Consider the following 14,465-nt stretch of genomic DNA (forward strand, 5'->3'; position numbering starts at 1 on the left):
ACGAGATCTTACCCCTTGACTTTTCTCACTCTCTTCATCCTACATGGAAGAGTAAGTGATTAGCTGTGTGATGCTGAACTGCCTGCCAGGGTTGAACCACACCATGGATGCACCTGTTTTCACTGTTAAGAATACAACAGTAAACTACTGCACTGCACTGCACCGCTCTGTGTGTACCGAGGGAGTGGGTGAACCTTTTTTGTCAGGTACTGTCTGCAGTCTAAAGTTGTGTGCAGTAAATAATGATACAGCAGATACTGGTCACTGTTCTGTACTTTCACAAGTTCTGTCATTCCTTAGAATCTCAGTTATAACCCCTCCTTTATTTTTTCCTCTTCTCCTTTCATCTTTCCATTTATCTGTTTCAGTCTAATTATTACACATGTTTGGAAGTGCTAGTTAATTGTTCTGATATGCAGACCTGCAGATAGCAGATATGTCTCAGCTACCATACATAGCCTGGAGCAGTGTTTTCTTCTTGAGGGAGACCTTATTCCTGAACAAGAACTTACTCAGCAACGAATGTGCAGTTATAATATTACATAAATTCAGGAGGTGGCCTCAGAGAAGTTGTAGGCAAATAAGTGTGTGTATAAATTCCCTTACATATACTTAAAGCTCTATAGCAGAAAGGGGCAGAGTTGTCTCATTACAGCTCTACAGTGGACTGGGGTGCTTATTCTTTGTAGAAGTAGATAATGAGCAGTAGAAATGAGGGAAGGAACAGCCAATTGACAGGCTTAGTAAGCCCTGAAGTTCTTGCAGTAATTTTACAACATCAGATGCCAGCCTCACTTTCCTCTGAAACAGAGTACTTGCTTGATGTAGTCAGGTTTAGGGTTTAGGGTGTTTTTTAGGAGAAAAAAAAAGGACAAAAAGTTTGTTTTGACAACTGTAAAATAAAGCAAAGGAAATATTTCTTTGTGAGGCGGTAACAGACATGTTCCTGCAAGTGAAGGAAGTGAAACCATTGATGTACTTGTGCTGCAGTATGTCTCAACAGCACTGATGAAATTTTGCAATTCATGATGCTGCAGCATGTGTTTGGACTGTTTCAATTTTTATGCAAGGAGAGTAGAAAATGTGATCAAAAGAAGCTCCAGAGTGTCTTGCGAGTACCAAGAAATCACAACATGTCCTTCAAGAAACCTTGGCATAGCTTTTCATTGTCCAAGCTTGATTTTAATCTGTGGTCTTTAAATTATTCTTTTTTTTTATTATTATTATTTTCAGTTTTATTTCTGAAAAGTGAAGGGCAGCTGAAGTGTTCCTCTGCAGGTTTTAGTTACCCTTTACCCATTCCTGTGCAAGCTCCTTCAGCAGAGCAGCAGAACCTCTCAGAATGACAACAAAGTGCACATGACATTGTCCTTTTACTGTGCAATGACTTCACATTCAACCTTTTACCTTCTTCTGGGGTTCAACAGGTTTGCATGAAGAAGTGAAGCTAAAGCTGTGTTGTTTTATAATGCAGCGTCATGCTTATTCAGGTAATTGCAGTGCAGCATCTGCAAATGTAGCATGGGAGTGGTTTTCCTTTAGCTTTTTTTTTTTTTTTAACCACAGAAGAAAACAAACAAACGTATTTTCTGAGAAAGCATTGTAATAGCTAAGCCAGAGAAAAAGAACAGGCAAGATATGCTATGACTTGTTGGCACTTACAACATCAGGCTGTATTCAATTCCCAGGTGATTTGAAGTCCTGAAACGTAGGGTATCCTGAGGTAACTCTGATATGTAACTGACTTGACAGTCTCTACTTGCAAGAATGTACTGCCAGTAAGTCCTTCTAAGGAGAAATATATATTCAAATATTTAGGAAGCTTTTTATATTGGTGCCTTTAAAATGCTGCAAAAAACTGTCTAAATTGGATCTGGAAAAGAGGACTGGATCAGGTCCTGCTTTCCTGAACAACTTTGCTGTGGTGGTGATTTGGTGTTTTCTTTTCAGCATCAATCTAGGCAGTGTTTCCAAGGAAGATATTCTACTCAGCTTTTTAGCATATCCTTGTCTTGCCGTATAGCTGCTGTGATTTAACCCGGCAGGTGGCTCAGCACTGCAGTGTCATTTGCTTGCTCCCCAGCTTCCCACTGGGATGGGGGATCAAATTAAAAAAAAAAACAAAAAACCACAAAGTAGAACTCACGGGTTGGGACAAAATGATTTACTAAGGTAGAGAAAGAAAAAGAATAACAACATATACATATACAGATTTAACAAGTGATGCACAAGGAATTGCTCACCACTCCATAAATGCCCAGCTCACCTCTGCGCAGCTGAGGAGAGCCAGATGAACTTCCACTCTGCTGACTGGTGTCATAGTACATATGACATAGGACATGGTGTATAGTATAGAAGATCTCTCTGGCCAGTTTAAGTCTGCTGTCCTAATTCCGTTCCCTCTGAGCTCCTAGCCCTTCACTGCAAATGGTCTTTGCTCAGTATAACACTGCTTGTGAGGCAACTAGAAACATCCATGTATAATCAACACTGTTCCTCTGTTAGAACCAAAATGCAGCATCATACCAGACATTCTAAAGAGGACAATTCTGTCTTAGCTGAAACTGAGACAGTGGTGTAGCTATTCCTGCTTAAAAGTGGAAGTAAAAGGAAATAACTACCACAGCCATGTCTGCAAATGAGTTGTGACTGCAGCAAGTCTGCTAGCTTAACCCCAAATTTGCACTGAATTTACCTCTTACTGACAGGCTTCTTAAAAATGTGGTACCCAAGGTTAAACATGGGCAAACCCAGGCTAGAAAAACATATTGTAACATGCAAGATACAAATATTATTTGAGGTTACTTACAGAAAATTTGTTAGCTTTACTGTAGCTTTACTATTAGATTTAGCTTCCAGGAGAACTTTACTGTACTTTACCATGAAGAATTGCAGATTTAATTTGGGTATCACCACGATCTCTTCAGCCTCCAGTCAAACACTCACAGTCTTGTCTGTTCTTTTGTTCCTGACCTTCTTTTCTAGTTGCCAGAAACTGCAAAGGGATCCTAGTTTACACCACTCCCGTATTTTCTTCCCCTCTTTTCCACTGAACTGTGAATCTCCTTCTGCATTCTGATTTTGGGGGTTGACAGTGCTTTGCCTGCAGCTCTGCTACAGCACGCACCTCCTGCAGTATCTGCACGCAGGCTGGATCTTTGCTTTTTTATGTCGATGGTTATTGCACAAGGCTGAGGTTTTCCAATCCATTATTTTCTGTGCTAGCTGTCTGATTTTAGGGAAGAGGTTGATGAAGTTTAATGGAAAGCTTTATTTTTTTGATGACTTGATGGGCTAGACCAGAGGACAAAGAGAGTTTGAAGGATATTGGAATAAATGTTATTCTTGAATTTCAATTTCACTAAAAGCTTTAATAGTTCCTTTTCAAGAATATCGGGTAAAAATGCATAACATTTTTTCCTGAGACAGTTGGAAATGAATTAAAGATTCTTTTTGTCAGTCTTATGGACTCTCCTTTTGCAAACTTTAAGCATAGCTGCTGCTTTGCAGAAATTATTACAATGGTCTGTGAAGCGTATTATACAGAAAATGCACAGAATTAATGTGTTATTAAAACCTGGCAACAAAGAAGTTTCACAGAACAACGATTACCGGTCTTAAGACTGAAATATAGTAGCTATCGCATGCGTAGTCCACGAGAGCTACTCTGAAAGTAATGCCTCCTATTTTATGATGTTGGCCCACAACATGAGAGGCAGATGTTGGTGGGATGGCAGTAGGGGCTGAGCCTTCCCACCTAAATCCTGTTACATTTTGTTGCCTTGTGACAGATGACAGCAGAGGGGTAACCCTCTTCTCTGGGGTAACAGCGATAGGATGACAAGTAATTGCCTCACGTTGTTCCAGGAGAGATTCTGGCTGGATATTATGAAAAAATGTCTCCTCAGAAAGAATGTTTATGCGCTGGAACAGGCTGCCCAGGAAAGTGGTGGTGTCGCCATCCCTCCAGGAGTTCAAGAAACATGTAGATGTGGCACAGAGGAACGTGGATTAGTGGGCATTGGGGTGATGGTTGGATTTGGTGATCTTAGAGGTCTTATCTTACAGGATCTTTCCAACCTTAATGATTCTGCGATTCTGTGAAATCGTAAAGATTATCGCACAAATTTATGCAGCTTCAGGCTGGGAAATCAAAGAGCATCAGAAATAAGAAACAAAGGGCAGGGTGAAACAGGACAGCCTGTTCCTGTACTGCGCCTAAACTGAAGAAACAAGGTATTGAGAGAGAATGGTGGGAAGGTAAAGACGTGGGCTGCAATCTTGAGGCACACCGATAAGAGACAAAAAGCTGAGAATTAAGTAGTTAATGACTCAGGGCGGTGACACAGGGTGGGAAGACAAAGCACTTCTGAATCACTGCGAGCTCTGCACGGGCAAGCAGCCACCAACCAATCTGTCATCCCTAATCTCTGTCGTGCCTGGATGTAGGAGACACCACTAGGAAAAGCACACCGCGGTACCTGTGAATAAAAGAATGAGGTTAGCTTTCTTTTAATGTGAACTCATCTCGTCCCCCTGTAAGCCCTTTTACAGAGTTTGCTGTGTTGTTGGAAAATTGTGAGTTGCACAAGCAAGCACCTCCGATACACAGTGAGCGCAGCGATAGCCAGAAAAAGTCAGGGAGTGCCAGCCGCTTAAAAAGTACAGCAACAACGATAAAAAGTAGTCCAAGTGCAATTGTAATTGCTGCTGATAAGCTTTCCCTTATGACCTTTGTTCAGACTTGAGCGAGACTCAGGCTGCTCACTCGTTAATATGCAATGCTTTGTCAGGTGAGCTTTTTGGAAGGCACGCAGTCCCGACGCTGGTGTTTCCCAGCCAGGGTAGAGCCCCCCCGGCCCCGCACAACCACGGCAGCGCGGCGAGGGTAGAGCTCCCATCCGCGGGCCGCGGGACGCTGCGCAGGGCGAGGTTCGGGCTGCTAGTGCGGGTAGCCCGGAGCTAGCGGGCAGGGCTGAACTTTGCTCTTGCTCGGGGACAAATGCAATAGGGGCGGTGCCTGCGCTGGCGATAAAAGCTGCTAAGAGCCCTTGTCTTTGTCTTGTAGGACGCGTGTCGTGACTTCGGGTGCTCGGGCGCCGGCCGGATCGGCAGAGGAGGCGCGTGACCCAGTCTTGACAGCAGAAGACAGAGTTTTCCATCCCCGCCCGTTCTAAGTATGAGCTTCTTTCTCCTCGCTCGCTTACAAGAATGAGAATAAGACTATGAGGGAAAAAAACATGCAGGCCGCTCGTTTGTTTGCGTGTTCTTTGGAAAACGCCATTGACAGCGTGCTGCCAAGTTTTAGCCTGGAGCTTAGCAGCTGCAGAAACTTTTTATTTCCACTGATGGGGTTGTTACTGAGCGGGAAAAGGCTTTTCCCAGTTTTGTTAAACCTTTTGTTAAGCTTCTCGTTCTCCTTAAACCGGTAGATTTTGCCCTCCAAGTTTCTTTGCAGCGGGAGACATGCATCTCAGCAGGGCTGACCCCGCTGGCCTCGGTCATGAGTGCATATCAGAGATGGGTGGCTTCAGATGTAGTTATCAGGAGTTCGGGATGCTTGTTTTGTTCTCCCCTGACGCCCTATACAGCCCTTGCTAGCAGCTTAGCACCCTTTAGTATCTCTCTGTGCTGTTCATTCTGCAGGATGGTGACTGCAAAGGTGTGGGTGCTGAAGAAGCATTTTGAGGGTTTCCCCAAACCCAGTGACTTTGAAATGAAACAGGTGGCGCTGGCAAACCTGAAGGATGGAGGTAAGTGGAGTGCTGTCACTTGCTGTCTGGAGGCTGTCTAAATGCTGACAAATAGCTGTGCATTTGTGGGCCTATCCATGCATTCCTCACGCTCAGATTTCGTAAAAGGCTTGGCAGGGCTTATGGTGAACTGGCAGGGTAGGGCAATTGCTCAAGGATGCATATCCTGGTAAATTCAGTGTGTTTAAAGACATCTGACAATAAACACTGGATGTGTTGAACTGTGTTTAGCCTTCCACTAGCTCTGGTGTGCCTTCCAAAGTCCTGCGGCATGTAACACGTCAGTGATGCCTCATGGTTTTCAACTGTGTTGGCAAATAAAGCATGCTGGAGAAAATCTCTGAAGCAGTATGCCCTCAAAACCAACTGCTGTAAGAAGACAATTAGTGTAACTTAAAAAGAGAGAAAGGAACTGGCTGCAGCAAATGAGGTACTTCTAGTAAAATGCAAACACGCTTTACTGTTGTAAAGTTGTCATCTGCTTTATCTTACAAAATGCTTTGGTGGAAGCTGGAGAAGATTGTAACCTCCTGTTTTCTGTGTTATTTTTTTCATAGTGGGAGGGAATGCTGAAGGATAGACATGGGGGACAACAGAGTGACTGAGGTGGGAGTGAAACCCTCTTTGGGGGTGCTTAGAGCAGATGTTGACAGGGCTTGTGTTTCACTTAGAGAAATGGAAGGACTTCTGATTGTGTTCAATTTTTTTTTTTTTCTGGGTAGTTCTGATCTGTGATATTTGCCCTGCTGTTAAGAGAGAATAAAAAGAGGAGCAATAAATGCACAGGTTTTACTTGTGAGTTTCTATCTTGAAAAGGGTTGGGAGGAAAATAAGCGGCTAAACCCAAGAGATACTGATAAATGAATGAACCTAGGGTTTTAGCTTCACATGGCCATCTGCATCATCTGCACCATGCTGTCCTGAACCTCATCCCACTGTTTATCCTTCACAAAATTTACTTCAGTTTAGGAGGTATGTCAAAGAAACCTCATTGAAGTAATAGTAGTACTAGTTAGGTTTACAGTTGAATGGTTTGGAGGGTGGTTTCGTCTTGGTTGTACTTCTAAGCATTTTTATGGCATGTGTGGCTCTAAAGCACCCATGCATACTTAATATTTACAGTTATTTAAGAACACAGAGTCTTTTAAGACATGGCCTTTCCTGTGATGCTACACAGCCTTGGCTGTTTCTTCTGCTCACTCTGAGCAATGGAAAAATATCTGTTTCAATAGATCATTAGCTTCTGTTTGTTAGGTTGCTGCAGTGGCCATAAAAAAGCATTGTTATGGAGGTGGGCAGCTATTGCAGATTAAGCTACCTGGGGAAGGTATTCTTTCTGTTCACGGGAGCAAGGTGATTGTTGCATATGACGTTCACTAAAGTCTCTTACTACCCTCTGCTGGATGAATCCTGGGAAGACGTACACAGGTGAAAGAAAAGTGCTTTGTTTAGGAGGTCTGGCCTGTTCAATCTTCTAGAAAGTGAGAAGGGAGATAAAGACAAACAGGGTTGAAGAGAAGCTGGCTTTCCAGCAGTTCTTCCAAAAATTTCTTTTATAAGAGCACAGTGCTAAATCCAGACAAAGCTATGGAACGTCTTAGTTGTTTCTGGTAGTGTATTCGTATTGGATGCCAATAGGACTTTTTAAACTACGGGTAGTTCCTGTAGCTTTTTTTGACTTATGGAACCTGTGCTTTACTGCTGTTACCCAGGAGTTTGCTTTGTTTTTTGTTGCAGAGCTGCTGCTTGAATCAGTGTTTCTTAGTGTTGATCCTTACATGAGGTATGTTAACTCACTTGTGTTTTCAAACCTTAATAAACATGTACTGGGAGCATCTCTCATTGCCAGGGTCCCACGTATGCTTGTCTGCTTTGTATAAGATGTGTACAGTAGCAGATTCCCATATCAGATTCTGCAGAACATTAAGATAGTTACACTGTGGACATGGAGTTTTCCTGAACTCTGCCATTGTCCCTTGTGGTGACTTTTGTGCTAGAATACAGTGAGCCCAAAGGAGGTTGCAGCCCTGCTGCAGAACATGCTTTGCTTATCTACTCAAGCCTGTACTTGAGGATATGTATCCTAAATAGGAAATTACATAGGATGTTTTTGTTAGCAGACAATAGTTCAATTACAGGGAGACTGGATATTTGCCCACAGCTATGAAAAGGTCTGTTAGGTCCTATCTCAGGGATAATTCTTTGGAGTCTCAACTTTCTTGTAGTGGTGGACCTTGCAGTGATGACTAATGCTGTCCTATTCTTGACACTTCAGCTTGATGCTGATGGGCTGCTTCAGTAATTGTGTATGGAAAATATCCAGTTATGTCATTACAAGGGCAGGCTATTTGCAGTGTGTTCAGAGTCATTAGTTCTACTGTTTCTGGGTCAGACTAGTGTTTTGGGTCTGGAAGATCACTGAAAATTACTTACAGTAAGCTGTCTCTCTGCCTGTGTTTACAGACCGTACAGTAAAAGGGACATGAAGGAAGGGGACGTAATGATTGGCACGCAGGTTGCCAGGTAAGACCTTCTGTTCCTTTTATCCATCCTTGTGGCAGATGTCAAGGGAATGTCCTGTCATTTACAGCCTGTGTGGTGGTCTCTTGACATGAATCCACATACTGCAGAAGCTGCGTTCCTTTTTTTCATATATGCAATTTATTGGAATACTGTCCTGTTTTTTGTTTGTTTGTTTTTGTTTTCTTTTGCTATAAGAACCTTTTCTGCCTTCCTGGAGAGCATCTAGGCCAACAAACTGTTATTTCTGGAGATAGTTACAAGAGCGGCACAAAGGGCCAACCATTAAACATGGCTCCAAGTGTCAACTTCATGTTTTAAAATCTGATATGCAGGAATTACATACCTAAAAGCATGCGTGATGTCTATTCCAGCTGTGACTGTTTCAGTGTAACCTAAGATGCCAGATGCTATATGACCGTAACCCAACCTTGTGGTAATGATTTAGCTACACAGATGTTTCCCTTTGTCAGCTTGTTCCTGCTGCACTGCCTCTAAGTTACTGCCCAAGAACATCTGGAAGAACATCAAGGGCTAGAACAAATTAAAAATTAAGTCAGTTGAACAAAAAGCAATCTATTTTCAGTATTTTGAGGATGCTTACTTATTACTTCCCAGGATAATTTTCTCACTGGGCTAAGAGAGCAGAATTCTCATTTGGCAGAGATACCCCAAGTATGAACTTCTCTCTGTTATTAGATACTGCCTTCCTTAAGGAGTGTTTTGTTATCACGAGAGGCTCCATCTCCAAGATCTTTAACTTTTAAATTAGGTGCAGGTTTCCTGAGAAAGGAAATGCTTTTAATAGCCTATTTGTGCTTCAGTTTCATACTTTTCCATCGTTTAATCCCAGTGTCCTCTTTTATGCCTTGGAGCTCACAGAAGCCTAGTCTGAACTCATAGTAGACTGATGCTGGTAAAGCAAGCAAACAAAAAAAACCCAACAAACAAAAAGCAATGGCCTCTGTACAGGAACATCAGTTTTTTCATGGGTTGGGCTAAGTCTAGCATCATTTCACCCAGCTTTCCCATGGTTACAAGAGATAGTAACCATTTTAAGAAAAACATCAGCAGGGTATGGGCTAAATGTCCTGATATGAAGTATTTTTTTCTTCTGCATCAAGGGACAACAGGAGTAAAAGAGGAAAGAGCCAATAAGGATTTGTCTCATAAGATATTCTTTTTTCTTTTTTTTTTTTTCTTCCTTTGAGCAGGATTGTAGAGAGCAAGAATCCAGCTTTTGCAGTAGGGACCTTTGTTGTGGCTAATAGAGGCTGGAGAACTCATTTCATCTCTGATGGAAAAGACCTGAATCTCCTTCCCGCAAGTTGGCCAGAATCACTCCCCAAATCTCTAGCACTTGGGACGGTTGGTATGCCAGGGTGAGTCTCAAGATCCAAAGGAAGCTATCCTCTGGATATTGCTGTGCAGGATCAGAAAGATCAGAAAATCTTTTTGCCTCATATTTTTCTGCCACTGTGCTGTGTGATCACTCTGGTTTTAAATAAATAAATAAAGCTGTAATTCAGGATGCCCTCACCCTGTAGAGGGCCTGAAGTTTAACCCATTTTTTTGGATCAGAGGAAATTTGCCTTGGAGTTTAGCATGCCTTTCCATGTGGTCAGGCAGGAAAAGGATCCAGGAAGGGCTGGAAAAAATCAAGTCCAGTCTGAATTAACCTGATTAGAAGGGCTCAAACTTGAGTTATGGATATGGGCTAGTCCGCTTTTGTCTATCACCATATTTCCAGATTTGCCCCCAAAATGACAACAGAGCTGTCACAAGGTACAGTGAAATAGCAATCCTTAAGTCTGAAGCATTAAGAAGAAGAAACTGAAGAGGAACTTGTTGGGTTTGAGGGCCAGTTGGTCATGTTGCTTAGCCTTTCAACTTGTGAGCACAAGGAAAGCTGTTTTGACATAAGATGGAGTTCTGTACAACAACATCCTGCTTCCCAGTAGCATGTATTAAAAAGTTACAGCCAGTCCAGAAAAATAAGAAGTTAAAAGTTTGGCTCATAAGCAAAATGAGGAAATTGTATAGTTGTATTTTTTTAATAGCATTTCCTCAAGGATAAATAAATCTCAACCTTGTTCTAGTTGTGGTGATGTTTTAGTTTATTGAGATCAAGTCACACTTCCATTTCTTAATTCTTTTATCCCACACTGAGTGCTTTTCTTTTTCTTCACAGCCTCACTGCTTATGTTGGTCTGTTTGAGATCTGCAAGATGAAGCCAGGAGAGACGGTGCTGGTTAATGCTGCAGCTGGTGCTGTGGGCTCGGTTGTGGGGCAGCTTGCTAAAATAGGGGTGAGTGGCTTGAACTGCTCAGACTTGCACATTGGAGGGCTATCGTGGGAGACAGAAGAACAAGGCCATGAATGATCAGCAGGGCAAACATTGGTGAAGACATGCATTCAGTAAGTTTTTGAGATGAAAAAAGCTCCTGAAGATATAGCAAAGCTGGCTTAGGAGCTCGTAGTCACAGCCACCTGACTTTAAGAATGAGCTCTCCACCCAGCACTCTTGTGTTCATAGCGTGAGCCTGCGTTGAAAAAGATTTCTAAATGCTCTTTCTTTCTTTCTTTGCAGGGTTGTAAAGTGGTGGGCTGTGCTGGCTCAGATAGCAAGGTTGCTTATCTGAAAAATATAGGCTTTGATGAAGCCTTTAATTACAAGACGGTTGCATCCTTGGATGAAGCACTGCGTAAGGCCTCTCCTGATGGCTATGACTGTTTCTTTGACAATGTGAGTTCAGAAAGATCCTTGTCTTGAGCAGGCTGTTAATTTCCTTAGCCTGTTGCAGGAGCTCGATACTGAGTTCCATCTAACTGTGACATAATTTCTGTAAGAGCTTACAGCTTACTTGTACCTTTCTTGACTTTGTTTTGCAGCTGACTTGATCAGTAACAGAAAGAATAAATGCTGCGAGGCAAACCAGCAGTCTTGACAGTGGATTTTCTCTAATGCTCCTTGTGCTCTGGTTCTTGTAGGTGGGTGGAGAATTCGCCAGTATTGCTATCAACCACATGAAGAAGTTCGGAAGGATTGCAGTCTGCGGAGCCATCTCTCAGTACAATGACTCTGTGCCGCAGAAAGGTGTGGGCCTCCTTTTGTGCGTCTAAGTGTAGTTACTATTCGGTGATGGCAGAGTGAAAAACATAACGGCAGACACTCAAGTTTTGCTGTTTTTTTTTTCTTTTTCCCCAATGTGCCAGTTGCCTGTTTGTGTACATTTAGATAACGAACTGGGGGGGATCTGATGTGTGACCACGCTTCTGATGTGTACACACAGACATCTTCCTTAGTACATGCTCATATCAGGTGGAGAACTTGTGTTTAGAAATGGACACAAGACTAAACTGGGCTGAAATGACATTCTCCAGGGCTCTGAGCAGAAGCAGATCAGTAGAAGGCAGGAAGTGTGGTGGAATGGTATCATTTACAGAGTCCATAGTTTAAGTTATGGTAACAGATTTCCCTGAGGTTTTTAGTTGAAACAGCTTCATTTTAGTTTGTGTGTGGTTGGTTTTTTTTTTCTTTGATTGTTTTTATTCCCATATTTCATAAATGCAGGACTTCAGTTACTGATGCGACTGCTATTAAAAATGTTTGAAATTAATATTCACTTTTAATAGCATTAAGATTTCCGAAACTACTTTCTATAAGAAACTAAAGGAGCTTCAGGAACTATATTCTCTTTGATAGCTGACTGGCTTTAGACTCCCAGATGGCCTTAAATTTGGGCCTCTTCAGGTGGGGGGGCTATGATGCATTTTTATTGAATTTATATTATATGAAGAAAATGTATTTTTTCCTATTGTGTTTTTTTTCTTTCTTTGCTTGTGTTCTCATTATATATAAACTACTTTTTTTTTTTTTTTTTTTTTTGAGCTTTAGTGAGATGGTTTGTTTGGCAGGCTTTCAAACAAGCTGTCAGAACAGTGCACTGAGGATTAAGCAGAAAGCCGCTCAGCACAGGTCACTTTGCATCTATGTGAAGTTGTTTTCAGCAGTGCTGGGTGGCTGTTCAGCCTCAGGTAGATGAGGTCTTAATCTTCCTGTGCTGCTCCCTGTTCCTGAACCTGTGGTGATTTACCCTGTTCAGAAATAATAGCATTTGTCTCCATCTGGAACAATGTATTTCAGTGTTGTCTTTTATTGGCTAAAACCTCTCTCTATGCATTGCTTTTTTTTAAAATGAGGCCTAATTTCCTCTCTTTGCCAGGACCTTATATTCAGATTCCAATGATCTTCAATGAACTTAGCATGAAAGGGTTTATTGTGAGCAGCTGGCATAACCACCGGGAGGAAGGTGTGAAGGCACTGCTCAAATGGGTCCTGGAGGTAAGAAGGGAAGGGGTAATTTTCTGTAACGTGTACTCCCATCATAGCTTCCGTCTTCGCTTGTGGAGTTGTCCTTTGTCTTAGCTTGTGAAGAGATGGCATGATCTTTGAGCCTTCTGGGAAACAGGCAAACCATACATAATATGCTTGATGCCTTCTACTTTATTTGAGATTTATGGTAATAGCTTGTGCTCTTAACTTTAAAATTTTGGAATCATTCTAAACAATTATCTGACAACGAAGAGCTTCTTATTTTTTCTAAATGTAAGCTGAAGTTAAATGATCTACCTGCTCCTTGAGGACAGAGTAGTGCTCAATGTGTTCTGATAGGTTTTTCTCTGCAGTGTTTTTTGCTCCCTATTTGACTCCAAGGGGTGAATCTCTCTAAAAGTGGGTCTTGTCATGGAATTGCTGTATACAGACTCAGTTTTGCAAACCAGTACTTGAGGTGGAACATACGTGCTGGAGAAAACATGGTGGCAATTTAGTCTCTTCAAGATTGTGAAAGCTAGGCAGCTGCAAATGAAGTCTCAGAATATTATTCCCTTCTTTTTGACAGGGAAAACTGAAGTACCATGAACAAGTCACTGAAAGATTTGAGAACATGCCAGCAGCTTTTATTGGAATGCTAAAGGGAGAAAATCTTGGAAAAGCTGTTGTAAAAGTCTGAAGGTCACTTATTCCTGGGATACAAGCACAGGAAAATGCGATTCTGTTCATATAATTTTGTAAACTCAATGTTAAAAAGGTGTATTTCTGTGTTTTTGCTGGATGTTTGGGGATATTTTCTCTTGTTATTGGCCTAATAACTGTAGGTATGTGCCTATGACTTTGCTCTTGAAAAACTTGAGAAGTGCTTTAACCAGCTACGCAAAAAAGCCTTAAAACTTTTGTAGTTTGAAACAAACCTAAGTTGACTTATGAAAAAGCAAGAGGCAATTCTGAAAGCTTTCCCAGCAGATAGCACATCCAATAACTAATGTTTACCTATTGATTTTGTCCAGAACTGTGCAAGAGGGAATTTAATTTTCTAACCAGTGTTAGTGAGCAAAGATCAAGCTAACAGTGTATGGGGATTCCCAGCTTCCTCACATGGCTGTATTTTTTTTAATTTTCTTTGTTTTTTAATTTCATCAAGTAATGTAGGTGTCAGTTATTCTGAGATAATAGAAAGAAAATAAATCTGTTAATCGGTACTTCACTTGTATTGCATTTCTGTTTGAGGAATAACCTTCACTTCCTTGCACATGATCCTGGAAATATTTTAGCCACCTGCTACAATATGAGTTGTATGGTTAGGTCACACATTTCTTTAAGTAATGCAGGAGTCAGTGTCTGATCTTGTCATGATTTCCAGCCCAGCTTTCCTGGAAGATGGTGTCGCTATGCTGGCCCTGTCTATGTTATGTTGCTGTCCAGGTCCCACCTGGTGCTGAGTGAAGGAGGTACACAGTTTGCCAATAGTTTACATCTTAGACATATTGAAGAAGTTGAATGAGAACCTGTTACTAGCTACAGGTTACAGAAAGATATTGAAGTTGATGGCGATCCATTCCTGGGTAAAGAATAAACGCTGTTATAGAGGAATTCTGAGTTGATTTTTGAGTTCTTGCTATTGGTATCTGAAGAGGAATTAAAAGAGGCCTTAATGTCTTTGTAGGGGCAGGACTGGTGACCTATCAGTCAACAGGAAAAGATCATTTAAGGTTTAGATCAAGTGAACTGAGCAAAATGCGTCTTGAAACTAGTTGGCTAGATGTGAGGAGGTTGTTTTGGAGCCTCTACTGGTGGTAGAGAGGTGTTGTTAGAGAGTAGAGAGTGTGTTAGCTGTGGTTTTCAGTTGGCC

At 41.7% G+C, this 14,465-nt stretch overlaps 1 protein-coding gene across 4 annotated transcripts in view; it reads left to right on the forward strand.

Annotated features, from left to right (window-relative positions):
• The window catches only part of PTGR1 (Prostaglandin reductase 1), a 19,470-nt gene extending 5,655 nt beyond the window's left edge, over nt 1–13,815 (forward strand). For all 4 annotated transcript variants that reach the window (XM_040655575.2, XM_040655576.2, NM_001031435.2 and 1 more), the window contains exons 3-12: nt 5,069–5,177; nt 5,647–5,753; nt 7,491–7,536; nt 8,217–8,276; nt 9,488–9,655; nt 10,465–10,582; nt 10,865–11,020; nt 11,266–11,371; nt 12,501–12,619; nt 13,179–13,815. In XM_040655575.2, coding sequence (XP_040511509.1) covers nt 5,648–5,753; nt 7,491–7,536; nt 8,217–8,276; nt 9,488–9,655; nt 10,465–10,582; nt 10,865–11,020; nt 11,266–11,371; nt 12,501–12,619; nt 13,179–13,289 — 990 coding nt within the window. In that variant the 5' untranslated portion in view covers nt 5,069–5,177; nt 5,647 and the 3' untranslated portion in view covers nt 13,290–13,815. The remainder of the gene's footprint in view (nt 1–5,068; nt 5,178–5,646; nt 5,754–7,490; nt 7,537–8,216; nt 8,277–9,487; nt 9,656–10,464; nt 10,583–10,864; nt 11,021–11,265; nt 11,372–12,500; nt 12,620–13,178) is intronic.
• The last annotated feature ends 650 nt before the right edge of the window (nt 13,816–14,465 follow it).

Source organism: Gallus gallus, chromosome Z (genome assembly GCF_016699485.2).
Source record: "Gallus gallus isolate bGalGal1 chromosome Z, bGalGal1.mat.broiler.GRCg7b, whole genome shotgun sequence".
Taxonomy (NCBI): Eukaryota; Metazoa; Chordata; class Aves; order Galliformes; family Phasianidae; genus Gallus; species Gallus gallus.